This window comes from Dicentrarchus labrax, unplaced genomic scaffold, assembly GCF_905237075.1.
Source record: "Dicentrarchus labrax unplaced genomic scaffold, dlabrax2021, whole genome shotgun sequence".
NCBI classification, from domain to species: Eukaryota; Metazoa; Chordata; class Actinopteri; family Moronidae; genus Dicentrarchus; species Dicentrarchus labrax.
In genome coordinates this window covers 12,808,430-12,822,357 of record NW_026136721.1, presented here as the reverse complement: position 1 = coordinate 12,822,357, position 13,928 = coordinate 12,808,430, and the positions used below count along the sequence as shown (strand labels likewise).

The following is a 13,928-nucleotide window of genomic DNA, read 5'->3' as shown; positions in this document are numbered from 1 at the left end:
TTATGATCAAGTTCTTTATCCTCATGCACAATCACACAATTACAGTGAAGTGAGTCGTTGGCCACAAAATTCTTAGATAACAGCCTCACCTCCAACAGTGCTCTTACAGATATGTATGAGAAATACTGTACGTGGAAAGAGAAATCATGTAGGTGGAACACAATCTGATTAGAAAAAGAGATAAAATAGTACAGCAGCTAAACTACAGGAATATAATACAACATAAAAAAATACATATAATAAAATATAATACCGTGGTAGACAGCAGAGTGATTGTAAAATGTATAAACTGTAATGTAAACAGGTTGTGCAGTAATGAAGTAAACGTATATACATAATGAGAGCAGGTTGTCAACAGGTATGAAAATAAACATAGGCTGGATGGATAAACAGGTAGTAAAATAGATATCTAGACTGTGATGTAAGCATGTGGAGTGCTGTAGGAAAAGTACACAGTACCAGTAAGTATGACTCAGCATGACTCCATCACTGGGGACTTTTTTTTCTTATTTCAACATAGTCTGTCCTGCTGCTATACATCTGAGATCAGATAATTAGATTATTTATATACGAATACAAGTTGATTATTTGTACAGGAAACCGCTGCTTGAACATGGTTCCACACTGGTTAAATTTCCTGCTGAAACAAGGTGATGAAACAACTTTCCTAGCTTCCCTTTTTTTTCTAAATTGTGAAACATATATCCTTTCAGATTGTATTTAATTGCTGTTGCAGCAATGAGATGTTTAATGTAAGGACAATAGTCACAAATGTTGACAAAATGTACACCTCATTTTCACATAGCCTGCTCAATGCAATCACAGGCCGGTAGGACATAAGACCAATGAGAGAATAGCAGCCCCTGTACATGCAGAAGAAAAGGATGGTATGAATAATATGCATATAAGGGGTAGATCAGTATGAACTGTGGTAATTCTGATGAAATTCCACAGCCAACATTTGAGACCATACATGTTGTGGGTGTTGAGTGCTGGTTTAGTTGGACACTTTAATGTCAGCAGCACCACCTAGCGTCCTGAATGCCGCCATGACAATATATTTTTGGTCGGTTGCTTACTGAAAATAGTAATCATATGTTGAAAGGTACTGAGTTATGGTTTATGAGTCTTATTGACTAAGCACTCATTTGTTTGTTTCTCATCTTCCATATTTATATTTTTCTGATGTTCTGAAAACACAATAGAGATTGTTTCAGTTCTTCTTGATTCTTACAGCACAAAAATGTATTACTAGCACTGCCTTTGGTAAAAATCACATAAAAACATGATATTATCCCCACAAAATATAGGGAGTGTATGAAGAAACTGACCTCATATCAACCTATTTTTGCTCAAGTATTTTTGGGGAGTTATGAGCCTTTATTTGAGGACAGACAGGAAATGAGATGTGGAATGACATGCTACAAGGTTCAGGGAAAAGTACTCAAAAACTCAATATATCTGCATATCTAATCATATATAGGACTACATAATGATATAATATTAGTATGTAAATAAATGATTATTCCTCATGCATTAATATGTAAGAAGCATTTTATTGTTGTAGGTTTGTAACACAAAGCTATTATCTGTGTTTGTTTAGGTTACAAAAATATCTGTATTTGTATCTGTATTGGGATTACACCAGGAAGTTTAGCTGCCAACAAACTGATATAGTATTTCAACCATGTACCTGAATTAATCTAATAATAAATTATATTCAAACTCCATTTTCAAATAAATAATAAAAATAATAAGTCTAAACTTAATCTAACTAAAAGCTGTGTAGCTGAAGGTACCAGTGGAAATTAGACTTTGGTGGGAAAATGTCAGAATTGCATTAGGCCATATTACATGGTTTTCTTTATACACTGGAGGTTGCTCATATAACAAGAGGAGGCTCAGATAACTGTAAAGTTGGTCTGAGGGGTCCATGATGAGAGATGAGAAAGCAATAAGACGTGATTAAATAATATGTTTTAAAAAAGGGAGATTGGGAGAAGGGAGAATATACATTTTGTTTAAAATGTCTGTTAAAAATTAGGAAGCTATGGACAAATATTTTAAATGTTCCCATGGCTCATTAGCATGTATTTTTTAAATGGTTCCTAACCTCAGCTTCTGAGTTTTCCTTCAAGTCCACCCAGTGCAGCATTCAGTATCCATCACAAGGCAAATATAATTAAAAATTATATTTTTTAAACTATTTTGATTTGGCTACTAGCTGTTCCACTTTACAGACAACAATTTTTTTTAGTTTTTTTTGGATGACTGTGACACTAAAGAAGAAGTCTGATCTGAAGTGTATGGGATAAGATCTGATTAAGTTTAAGAAGCGCCCTTTTGGATGTGATTTCTAAATGATTTTTATGATGATTTCTGTGTGTTTTTTATTATCGAATAATTCCCATATTATTTAATCCATAAACTGACTCATTGCTTGTTTGTGAAAAATCTGAAAATATTGAGATTGCTGCCACAGTTACTCAGAGCCCAAAGTGACACCTTCACAATGCTTGTTTTGTCATACAAATACAAGCCTCACAATTATTAGAAATGAAGAAAAACAAGTAAAAAGAAAAACAGCAATCCTCACATTTACCATTGACATTTCTGAATGGAAAATGGCAAAAACAATTATCAACCAATTGATTTTCTGTCAGTTGATTAATGTATTAATTAATTCAGCTCTTCTTGTTTATACTGTTGGGTAGTTTAATCTTTAACAAACATAATATTTATAAGTAAGTGTAGTGGAGTAGAAGTATAATTGTGTAACTGCTTCTCAGTTGACCATGTTTATTCATATTATTACCATGTTACAGGCTGACCAGAGAAATGTAACTGTGTGTGAAAATGAGATGCAGTTAGCTGCAAGGATACATATATTATCCATAGGCTACATTTATATATATGTGTGTATTGTAATCGCTATTTCCTTATATGTAATCATACTTTTGTCAAAACCTTTCAAGAACAATATTAATGTGAGCACATCCTGTGTGTCTTTTTGTACTCATGCATTATCACCACTAGATGGCAGCAGCATTGAACCAGGGACCCGAGCTGTCTAGTTTTTGTTGTTCTAGACAAACAACCCCACAATGACAACAAAGACACCATGTACTAATAGACCATGGACTATTATGGTGTATTACCAAAGTGGGGAATTAATTACAATCAAGTAATTATGTCTTTTTTGTGGTAATTCCCACTGATGTAATCCTGACTGAGGAGTTACAGTAATACCTGTCCACACACACACACACACACACACACACACACACACACACACACACACACACACACACCCATTCTTGTATTCTTCCTGCTTTAAAACACAAGAGTCACACAGCATATAGAAAGAGATAGAGCATGTTTTGATTGATCCAGTAACACAACACATTCTTAACAAAATCGGTGAGAATGTGAAGCTAGAAGTTGGTGACCTTTGCCCTCAGAGTTTTTCAATTGATCCACAGATACCCTCAGGCCTCCCTCTAATGCTCTTATGACCCCAATAGCAAAATAAAATTATTGTTTATTCTCAGTTATCACATTTATGAATCTCTCAACCAACAACAAAAACAAATTTTACATGTAAAATAACTACATTTATATTACATAACACTTCCACATCATCTTACCTGGCGCACACCTCTCCTCTTTAAGACACACGGCTCTTCTCAAAGCATTCTGGGCTCAGTTGATCCAAAAGTAAGATTAGAAAGCCCAGGGGGGGATGCTGGCTCACAGTGTGGCCGTGAGGAGGAGAAAACCTGTGTGTTATCTCCTTTCTCCAGGCTGTGCAACCCGGCATAATGTAACAACTTCAAACCCTCACACCATTGTTCACACAATAGGTCCATATCAGGCCCCGTGGCCAATGGCATTCATTCACTGGATTCCTTACAATACATTAGTCAACAGCACATGAAATGTATAGCAGGAAATCATGGAGAGGAACGGTTTACTTAGTGTGTTCATTTCATGTTTGGATAAAAAAGCTATTTTAGAATGAATATTTAAAGGAAACCTCTCTCTTTTCTACACGTTTCCAGCAGGCTCTCACTCCTGTGGTTGATAGGAAAACCACACACATAAGCACGTTTTATTCCACAACTGCCACACAATAAATGGCATTACCCATCCCTAATTTCAGGAGATTAAGCCTAGGAAATTGCATGCATGTAAGAATGCACTTGTGTGTGAATGTGTGTGCGGTTGCACTGGTTGTAAATTGATCCCTCCTACTCTCGCTGGTTCGTTGTGCAGAGGAGGGGCGAGGAGGAGGAGGAGGAGGAGGAGGAGGGAGCTGAAGCAGGAAGGAAGGCAGGCAGAGAGGGAAGGGAGGCAGGCTGTGAATGCTAACAAGCCCCGTCGTAATCATACAGCTCCGTAGGTAGGCTTTGATAAAAAAAAAAAAATAAAAAAAAACCGTCTTGCAATGGAGAGGAACGACGACCACTATTAAACACCTACTATGCGCCAGTGCCGCGTTCGCCCTGTGCGCGTGCAGCAGCCTCACAGTCGTCGGCACGTTTGATCAGAAAAAACCGTCTTTTTCCGCTGAGTGAAATGTATCGCGACTGCTCGGGATTCACATTCTGACAATGGAGATTGAAAATATCGTGGCCAACACGGTTCTCCTGAAGGCAAGGGAAGGTAAGCACAGCTGAATGGCTAAATGAGAATACATTTAAATGTTTGATTTTTTTCCTCCACCTCCACGACATGGCCATGGACGAGCCTGAGCTTTCGGCTGTCCTCCTTGGGATTTATGCTTTCTCCGTCTCCCATCCCTGCGCAGCGCTTTGTCTCCGGGCAAACGTCAAACATATTCCGTTGAAATCAGCTGTTCGTACACTAACAACACACATATTTACCGGGCAGGTTAACGTAAGGCCCAGCCAGCAGGCTGTAGATGAACAACGCAGGGAGTGTTTGCAGCATCGCGCTTTTAAGGCAGCGTTACATTAGAGGCTGTCGAGCAAATTTTTTCACACAAGCACCAGTGGTTTTGTGGATATTTACAATTTACGTTGACATAACGCATATTTAATGTTATTCACATTGCATGTTATTGAGTGTGGACCAAAAGATAGCTGCGCAGTGGGGCTCTGTGCCTCAGTACAGCCCCGTACCTGTCATTATAGGTTTCGGTTGTGTTTAAAGCCCAATTAGGAAGGTAAAGTGAGCGTGTGGTATTATTTGACGCAAAAATACGCCACCGCATTGCCGTTTGGCTGTTGATTGGGAGCCACTGGGACGAATTAATAATATTACAGTGGAGGTTTTAGATGCAGTGGGAGACTGGAAGAAGGCCCACCATGTATACCCCGGCGGCCCAGGCAGTGCTATAGCCCCGGGTGTGCACGCTGCTCAGTGGGCCGGTGATCCCGCAGCAGCTCACCTGGAGGTGGGAAAAGAGGCGAGTATCCATCTGTTTTCCATGAGATGGCAGAGCAGAGAGGCTACTTTGTAGCCAGTGAGTGGGCGCAGGGTGGGTGTACAACACTGTATCAGCTGCCAGAGGAGGGTAAAAAGGTGTTATTACTGCTCAACGATTTCCACTTGTGTGTGTTTGTTTCTTTTCTTTCTCTCTTCCAATCAGATTGGTCACTAGCAAAAAAAGGGTCTGTGGCCTCGGAGGTATTTGTGCAAGTTGATCCATTTTATTCAAAGTAGCTCACAGTGCGAACATGGCTCGGGGGTCGCGGTTCGGTGCGCGTACGCAGAGGCCTTCCCTGCTTATATGGTTCGCATTATATTCGGACTGCGTTTACAAGACCAAACGCCAACACTGCTGTGAAATGGATTATTCACAGCAGCAGTGAATCCATTTCATAGCAGCAGCTGCTCCTTACGAGGCATCAGGCTTTTCTTTACCTGCCGTTAAATGCTGCTTGGTATGTGTTTGCCCGTGAGGTTATTGTACACTGATCGGATCTACAGGCTCACTACCTGTCAGTGTCCTCAGTCTGTGGATCACCAGAGGCTCCAAAAGGCCCTCAGTGATATGTGTGACAGCGTGAACCTTGCAGAGAGTGGAAGGAGCTTGGTATGTCTCAATATGTGGCCCAAGTTCACCATAATGATAATCACACTGAGGTGGTGAGATCTGTGCTGAACCATTTGTTGATGAATCAGTTGGTCATTTGACCGAAAATTGATTGTGGTTTTGATAATTCAGTAATCCTTTTAGTCGTTTCTCAAGTTATTACCAACCAGTTATTTGGTCTCAATAATTGTGAGAACAAATAGGTTTCATACAATTTAAAGGTTCAGTGTGTAACATTTAGGAGGTATGTATGTTTTCATTAGTGTAAAATTATCTGAATGTAGGAATCTTTGCCTTAGAATTTATCTACAGAGGGAGCAGGTCCTCTTCCTCGCTATGTTGAACTGCAATGTTTCTACAGTAGCCCAGAGTGGACAAATCAAACACTGGTTCTTGATGAGGCTGTTCACGTTTTGGCAAGTTTTGCAGCCTCTGACATGCTTGGAATAGTAGGCTGAGGCAAGGCGTAGTAATCTGCAACAGTATTTGCAGCCTTATTTTTTTGATGTGGTTTGTATTGCATGGACACTACTCCGCACGTCAAACATGTTGATTATACAGTCAGTGTTGTTTTTTATATTTCTCCCTGCTATACCATTCACTGTGTTAATTAGCATGCAGATTAAAACAGCTAATAGCTCCCAATTTATCTCTTTAAGGTGCACGGGAGACTAATTTGATTGTAATTTTCCAGAGGTGGGTGTTTGCAGCTGTCAAAAGTGTTTCAGTATGTCACACTGACAGTTGTCAACACTGGCAGTCACCTTCATGCTACATGGCATCGAAGCCCCTGCAAGCAGCAGATGGGTGCAGAGAGGCAGCTGCATGAGCTGCAGCCACTGAGTCAGCAAGAGTTTGCCCTGCTGATGTGTCCTTGAGCAACACATCAAATCAGTTGTGTAACTCACTGTGGAGACAGGAAATAATCATTTCCCAGCTTACTAATAAATATGCATGGTGCATAAACAATCATAGGTTGTGTTTGTTTGCCGATATGGAGCATTCTCAATCCTATAATTAACTCTTGATTAAGAAGATGCTACACCTGTCTGCTGCAGTCTAGAAAACTTTTGAGCGTGGTCATAAGATGCTCATGACTTTAGTCTTGTTAGACAACTTTTACACACCTGTTGATGTGAAACTGGGTGGCCAGATTGAGAAGTGTTATGACAGGGTGTGTCCAGTCTGCCACAGTTGAAATGACACGTCAAGGGAAGTGGTTTGGTGTTGTAGAGATGACACTGCTCCCACCACTCCCCAGCTCTGCCGTTGTGACATTTATACATTCGTTTGGTACAAAACGACAGTATTTAGATTTTTCCTATGCCTTAGGGCCGCTCGGGCTGCAAGAGGTGACAGTTGCAGTCTTTTACAGTCAGAAGAAGTTATTGCTATAGATCCCCTGAGAATATATTAGAGAATTTTGGAAATGGTGTTTTTGAGAATACCAAGAGGATAACTTTTGGCATAGATAAAGCCCACAGTTTATGTGGATGTAAAAGCTCAGCCAAGCATTAGAGAGTTATTTTTGCAACACAGCAGTATGATTCCACATGGTCTCATACAGTAGAACATCAAGAGTATCTCATCAGTAATGGTATTGACAGTCTAAACCCCTTTCACATTAAGTAGTACCCATATTCAATATTTACCTATAAATTGTAGAATCCGACTGAGATATGAGAGGGCCTGTGTTGGCAGCTAATATTGTTGTTATCACAGACCGTATTGGTGCATATATTGGCTGATATTTACAGAAAACTTGTAGTACATAATGCAGTTAAAAGCACTTGAGATTATTTAGAAACAGTGTTATCATAGCTTGTCCCGCAGACTCCACTGTTTACAATACTTTGCAGCACCTGAGTTGGCAGAGCACCCTATCATAGCGGAGCAGATGGCAGAGTGAAGTTTGTTGAGAAAAATTCTGTTTACTCTTCAGCTGTAAAATATCCTGCCTCCATTATATGTATTTGTCAGTGTGCTTTAATGGCCAAACTGGAGGGTCTTTTTGATTTCACAGTTTTCACATAAAAAGATGGTTTATATAACACAGTGAAATAATTGTTGATACAAACTGATATGTGTCTTGAATATACAACTGTATATTCAAGACACATATCAGTTTGTATTTTAATTAGTAGCAAGCTGTGTTGAATAGCCCCTGGGAAATTTATGAGACATTTTCCTCTTTCAGACCTGAAAAGTCAACGGCTACAAACTCTAATCTCAACTATGACGCTGTAAACAAAACAGTGCTGAAATTGTAAATTTCTTCGAGGAAAAATTCACCCCTGTATGCTCTGGAATTATCAGATATATGCAGTCTGCACATTACAGGAATTATTTTGTGAAACTGTTGTAATTTTTCTTTCAGATTGGGCATTTCTTTAAACTTTTTTTGGGCTTTAGTATAACACATCTGTATTATATGATCTACTGAAAGACGATATCTTAAACTATCAATGCACACACTGTGTTGTGCACTGTTTTGTTTTGAGTGAAGATCTACCATAATACACAAGGAGGATCTGGCTGTTGTAGTTTTTTGTTTAGGGTACTGCTCTAGAAATTCTTAAATTGGACATACCAACAAAACCCCATCAGTTGGTTACTCCTATGGATGATATTGTTATATTTGTGGATGGTGCCACTGCTTATACATCAGGAGGAGATTGCCTTCATTTCCCAGAATACCCATTGAGAGCCAATGTTTACTTCTTCCCTTCAGCTGTGAGTTATAAATACAGTAGAGGTAGAGTGTAATGGTGGGTGCACGGTCACAGCACGACAGAGATAATTCTTCCAGTTGAGGAAAGTTAGTTTGCAACACTTGACATATTTTTAGCTTAAACAATTCTGCAGTTAAGCTTTAAAGTAGATAGACTGGTATTGTATTGATGTGACGTAAAGTTTTCAATATCTGTGAATAATGAACGTGCACTGTGGGAAGTACATCATGTCCAACATCAAGTGTTGTAGGATGAAATCAGAATTTGGAGGTGATAAAAATGGCCAGCTATTCAGTGAAATAAACTGGTGTTAGTACTAACTTGTTTGCAACAGGGACATGAACATGTGTTCACCACATACTATATCTCTACATATTCAAATGTGAAGAGTGACTGGACATAAAGAGCATTTCACCCCTCTTCACCTCTCTTCCTGGAATCAGATTTGACTATCTGTCAGATCTGCTGTGTTTCTTTCATCACTCCTACTGTCTTCATAAAAAGGAAGGAATGTGGACAGTCCCGTGCTTACAGGAGAAACGCTATCCTGCTTGTATAACTTCATTTCAAGCTTACAAGTTGTTTTTTTTGTTGTTTTCAGCTGTAGAACATTACCGATGTAAGCGGATATACCTCTGCTGTTGGTGTCACTAACCTCTCTCTGCTCTCTGCCCCCTCTCCACCACCCTTCAAATTGTATGCTAGCAGGTCCTCTCAGACCGCTTGTGAGGGTTTTCCTGTGACGTAGCCAGCGTGGCTTTATTAGTTTTGTGGTCATTGCTGGGCTAACACTTGTTGTCATCACTCTGGGGTGTTTCCTCCAGCTGAGGCTCATAAAATGCATTGCTTTGTGACTGTCCCTTGATGTGGGACTCATTTTACAGTTATTACACCCACAAATGGGCTGTGCGGAGAACGAGACGCAGTGTGTTGCGTACGCAGCCCTGCTCTATGGCACTAGCAGCGGCGCTTTGCTGGGTGGCTACTGGGATGTTCATTAGCACGATTTCTTGGCAAGCTGACTAAGCATGAAGAGGCACTTTTGGAGGCACTTTGAGAACATCATAGGGACGTTGTTCCAGCTGCCTTATTAAATGTTAAACAGGCGTTCTTTCTATGTGAACCCAGCTGTCAGCCTGATTTTAACAATGTGTACGACTGAGTGTATTTACAAGTTCTTATGGTTCAAATAAAGATTTTGTTTCTCTAAAAAGAGTTTTTGGAGGTCTGGCAGAGTCAACGTCTAGAAGCAAGTGTATTAAATGTCAAAGGTTCTCCACGCTTTATCAGTTTGCCTTATTAAAACATTCCTAGAGTCACAATTTTGGCGTCTGCCCTTGGTTAAATTATGTCAGCGCTGCCTTCAAATATGACTTGAAGGTGTTGTCTTATCAAAGATAATCTTCAAGAAGGTTATATGTGCTATGTGTTCCACACCCAAGGGCTCTGTGCTGGAGAGTCTGCTTTTGTGTGTTCCTGCTCTTTTAGTGTGGCCATGAAATTAACTAGTGGGCCCTTCATCTGAAAGACAGCTGTAGATAACATACAGATTATTAACCCTTCACTCTTACCTCTTACACACTCAAACTCTGGACGTCAAGCTCCAGTTTAGTCTCACCGTGTTCCCTCGCAGTCTTTCCCTCCCCCCCCTTCTCCCCGAAGACACTGAGAAAACAAGGGTCAGTTTTCAAGCACGACTCGGCTAGATTTAATGGAATATCTTGAACACGGGGAGAGATGGGGCAGAGGAAGGAAAGGTCTTGCAAAACACCACAGCACGCTGCTGGAGCGAGCAAGAGAGCGCGTGCGCGCACGCGTGTGTGTGTCTTTTCTGCTCATGTGAAAAACTGCATGTCCTACCTTGTTTAAGACCCAGTGTCCTCCTCTGCCACCTTGCTTGTTTGTTGTCATGTCCTGGAATTTACTCTGATGTTGTAATGTTGTTCACATTTTTACACGTGACCCACGCCTTCTCTCAGGGCCATATGGAGAGGGAGAGAGAGAAAGACAGAAAGGAAAGTCTGACCATAAAGAATTAACGAAGGCATAACAAGGGAAGAAAACTGTTTATGGGGGAGGGGAAAAAGAGGCTGAAGTCAGAGGAGAAAAAAGGGAAGGGGGCATGTGAGAGAGGTGAGGATTAGACGAGAGCCGTGCTGCCTGATATTCACATGTTTCTCTTTTTTTCCCTCCTCTCTCTCTCAGCTGATGTGTGTCTTTCAGTGCGAGTATACAGACGGATTACCTTATGCAAACACCGGGCCTTTGCTTTGAATAGGCAACACAGATACTCGCAGCTAATGTTTTCCTTATCAGGGGCTACTCCAGCCAATCGCACACTGTATGGGAGAGCGACTCGGAAAGCAACAGGCCATTCATTTATCATGGCGAGGCTCCATTGTGCCCATGTGCGTGTGCATGCTCACATTACAATGGGCCTAAACTATGTGTGACCCTCTCTCATTTCCTACCATTTAAGTCATGTTTTTGGGAGGGTACCTCAGCCGCCCGGTCCGAACCTCCACCTATGCGACTGCTGCAGGGTGGGATCAGATCCAACGAGGCATAGGCTGGTACCAAATATTCAGGGTACGATTGCCAGGGCCAAAAATATCTTGGTAAACAGTGTTATCGGTGTTTTGAAAGTTAGAAAAAATGCTGTTGGTGCCAAAATGTAGTGGAGTTACTTAACAGTATGTTTGGCTTTTTACCTTTCTCCTCTATTTTTCCTTTACTTTTCTCCTCATTTCATGCCCGGAAGACTTTTAAGTGCACGCTGACCTTGATCTTTGACCTCCATGCTGCTTTTTTTCTTCTTGTACTGATTATAATGTATATGTGTAGCCGGACTGCAGGAAGTGTGAAGTTGTAAATACTGGCTTCTTGCTGCCGTGGTCGGTCTGTCACTGTCACAGACGAGCTGGATTTTCTGGCCTTGTGGCTGTTATTCTGAGTGTCAGCATGTGACATGTGTTCATCAGATGGGTGAGCGGCTTCTCCCATATGGCGATGCAAAATAAAGATGGGTTGCGAAGACAGCAGCCCCGCGCGACTCTGTGTTCACGGTAACATCTGAAAAAGCTGGGAATCACAGCAGAAGAAGTTGCCAGTGATGCTGCTTCCAAGTGTTTTTATTTTATCACAGTTCTGTAATTTTCACAGAATGATGGTTTATTTGGGGCGCAAATAAATGAATTCATATATGTGCCACATAACACTTTGTTTTCTTAGTGAATTTATATATATATATATAGTTTGATTGTGTTTTTATTTTGTTGACTAAATTATAATTTACACATATATTGTCATTTTCTTGATTAATCGGTTAATCATTTGGTCTGTAAAATGTCAGTAGAGCTCATGGTAGGTTTTTAAAATGTCTTGTTTGATCCAACAAACAGTCCAAAACCCAAAGACTCTCAGTTTATCATACAAGAGTATGAAAATCTGAAAATATTCAAAAAATTTTGCTTAAATAATGAATTAATTAATCTTGTTAAGTCATTCTTTAAGCAAAAATCCAAAGAATTCAGCTTTTGGCTTTGGACTGTTGAACAAAACAAAACATTTAAAGATGTCACCTTAGGCTTTAGGAAGTTAACAGCTCAGCAGATGAATTGATCGTGAAAATAATCACACGATCAGAAGCCGTGCAACTCTGTTGTAATTCAAATATGAAGAAGTTTAATAAGAATTGTCTCCCTGCGATGATACTTCCACAGTCGACTGTGTGAACTCCAGTCTGTCTCCTTCTCCCACTGGAGATGAAAAAGAGAGGAAAGGGAGGACCGGAAGAGGAGCACATTTGGGATGGTGCTGGACTGTATTTGGCCTGCACAGGCATTACAAGCATGTGATAACTGCAACTGATCACAGGGTAAGAGAGAGAGAGAGCAGTCAGAAGAGTGTACATTTATTAACGCACTCATAGCTCACTCCAGACAGACCGAGACATACAAATGAAAGCTGCATGTCTGCTGTCTACTCCCTCTCCCTTGTACTCCCTCTTTGTGTAGTTTCTTTCTGTTTCCCATACTCCCATTTCTTAAATACCTTGAACCGGAAAATGGAGGAAACACCAAAATACAGCTCAGACATAAAGTAAATGATGCTGCAATTATTTTAACAACCCCTACTGTAGAGTGCTGCGAGTTAGATAGAAGTGATGGGGATTGCCCAGTAACCTTCAGGAATGTTGTTGCATAGTTATAAGACATAAATACTTTGCCACTTGCCACTTAGTGTCTCCTTTAAGACATAACTGTTGGATTTTTCAACAAGGAGGAAGAGGACTTTGGTTACCTTGGTTTCAGTGGAGCTGTGTGTGATGTTGGGTCTTCCGTTCAACACATATTTTTATGTCACTTTTGTTGTAGTTTGCTGTCGTTATGGTTGACAGCAGATAGGAACAGGACACATGGGGAAATGGACAGAGGAGGATGATTTGAGGTAAAGGTGGCCAGCCGTTGGTAAGATGTTACATGTCATTAGACTGCCGTGCAACCAGACTGACCCCACTGTCTATAAATCTTTCAAGGAAAGGAATCTGCGTCCTCATAGTTGAGTGGCACGTCTCATGGTTTGACATCGGCCTCTCTCAACATGTTCCAGCTTTTTAAATCTTGTCACTGCCGCACATGCGCGGGCCTGTCCTGAGATCCTGTGCGATGATCTCAGCGGTGGCTGCAGCTTGGCTATGAATGAGCGAAACTGCTCTGAAGTCGGTGTTTATGGAGGGCCCCGTTCTCTCGGAGGGGAGAACCAAAGTTAAATAAATACTTGCTCCATCCTGTCTGCTTTAAGGGCCTGAACACATGGCTTTGACGTCAGAGTGACATTAAACAGGGTGGGGTGACCCAGCCAGCTCCGACAGGCACATGCACATGCGCGCACACACATGCTCTTCCAAGGCTTGCTATTAAAATCTTAAAGTCTTAGTCTTTTTATTTTATTTTTTTTGTGAGTATCTGTCTATTTTGTCATTTTCGTCAATTTTTTCTCTATCTTTCCCCAAATATGTACAAGCATTGTCACTGTCACTTTCAACCTTTATCAGTGCTACAGTACATGTCTCAACACTTAGATTTCCCTCTAACAATATCAGCGTCCGCCAGGGAAGAAGTAAATCTCTGACA

General features: G+C 40.7%; 1 protein-coding gene across 2 annotated transcripts in view; it reads left to right on the top strand.

The window, feature by feature from the left end:
• The first annotated feature begins 4,310 nt into the window (after positions 1-4,310).
• grk4 (G protein-coupled receptor kinase 4) overlaps positions 4,311-13,928 on the top strand; it is a 41,324-nt gene continuing 31,706 nt past the window's right edge. The window contains exon 1 of one of the 2 annotated variants that reach the window (XM_051384485.1): positions 4,311-4,665. In XM_051384485.1, coding sequence (XP_051240445.1) covers positions 4,614-4,665 — 52 coding nt within the window. In that variant the 5' untranslated portion in view covers positions 4,311-4,613. The remainder of the gene's footprint in view (positions 4,666-13,928) is intronic. The other variant, XM_051384484.1, reaches the window with a different exon arrangement.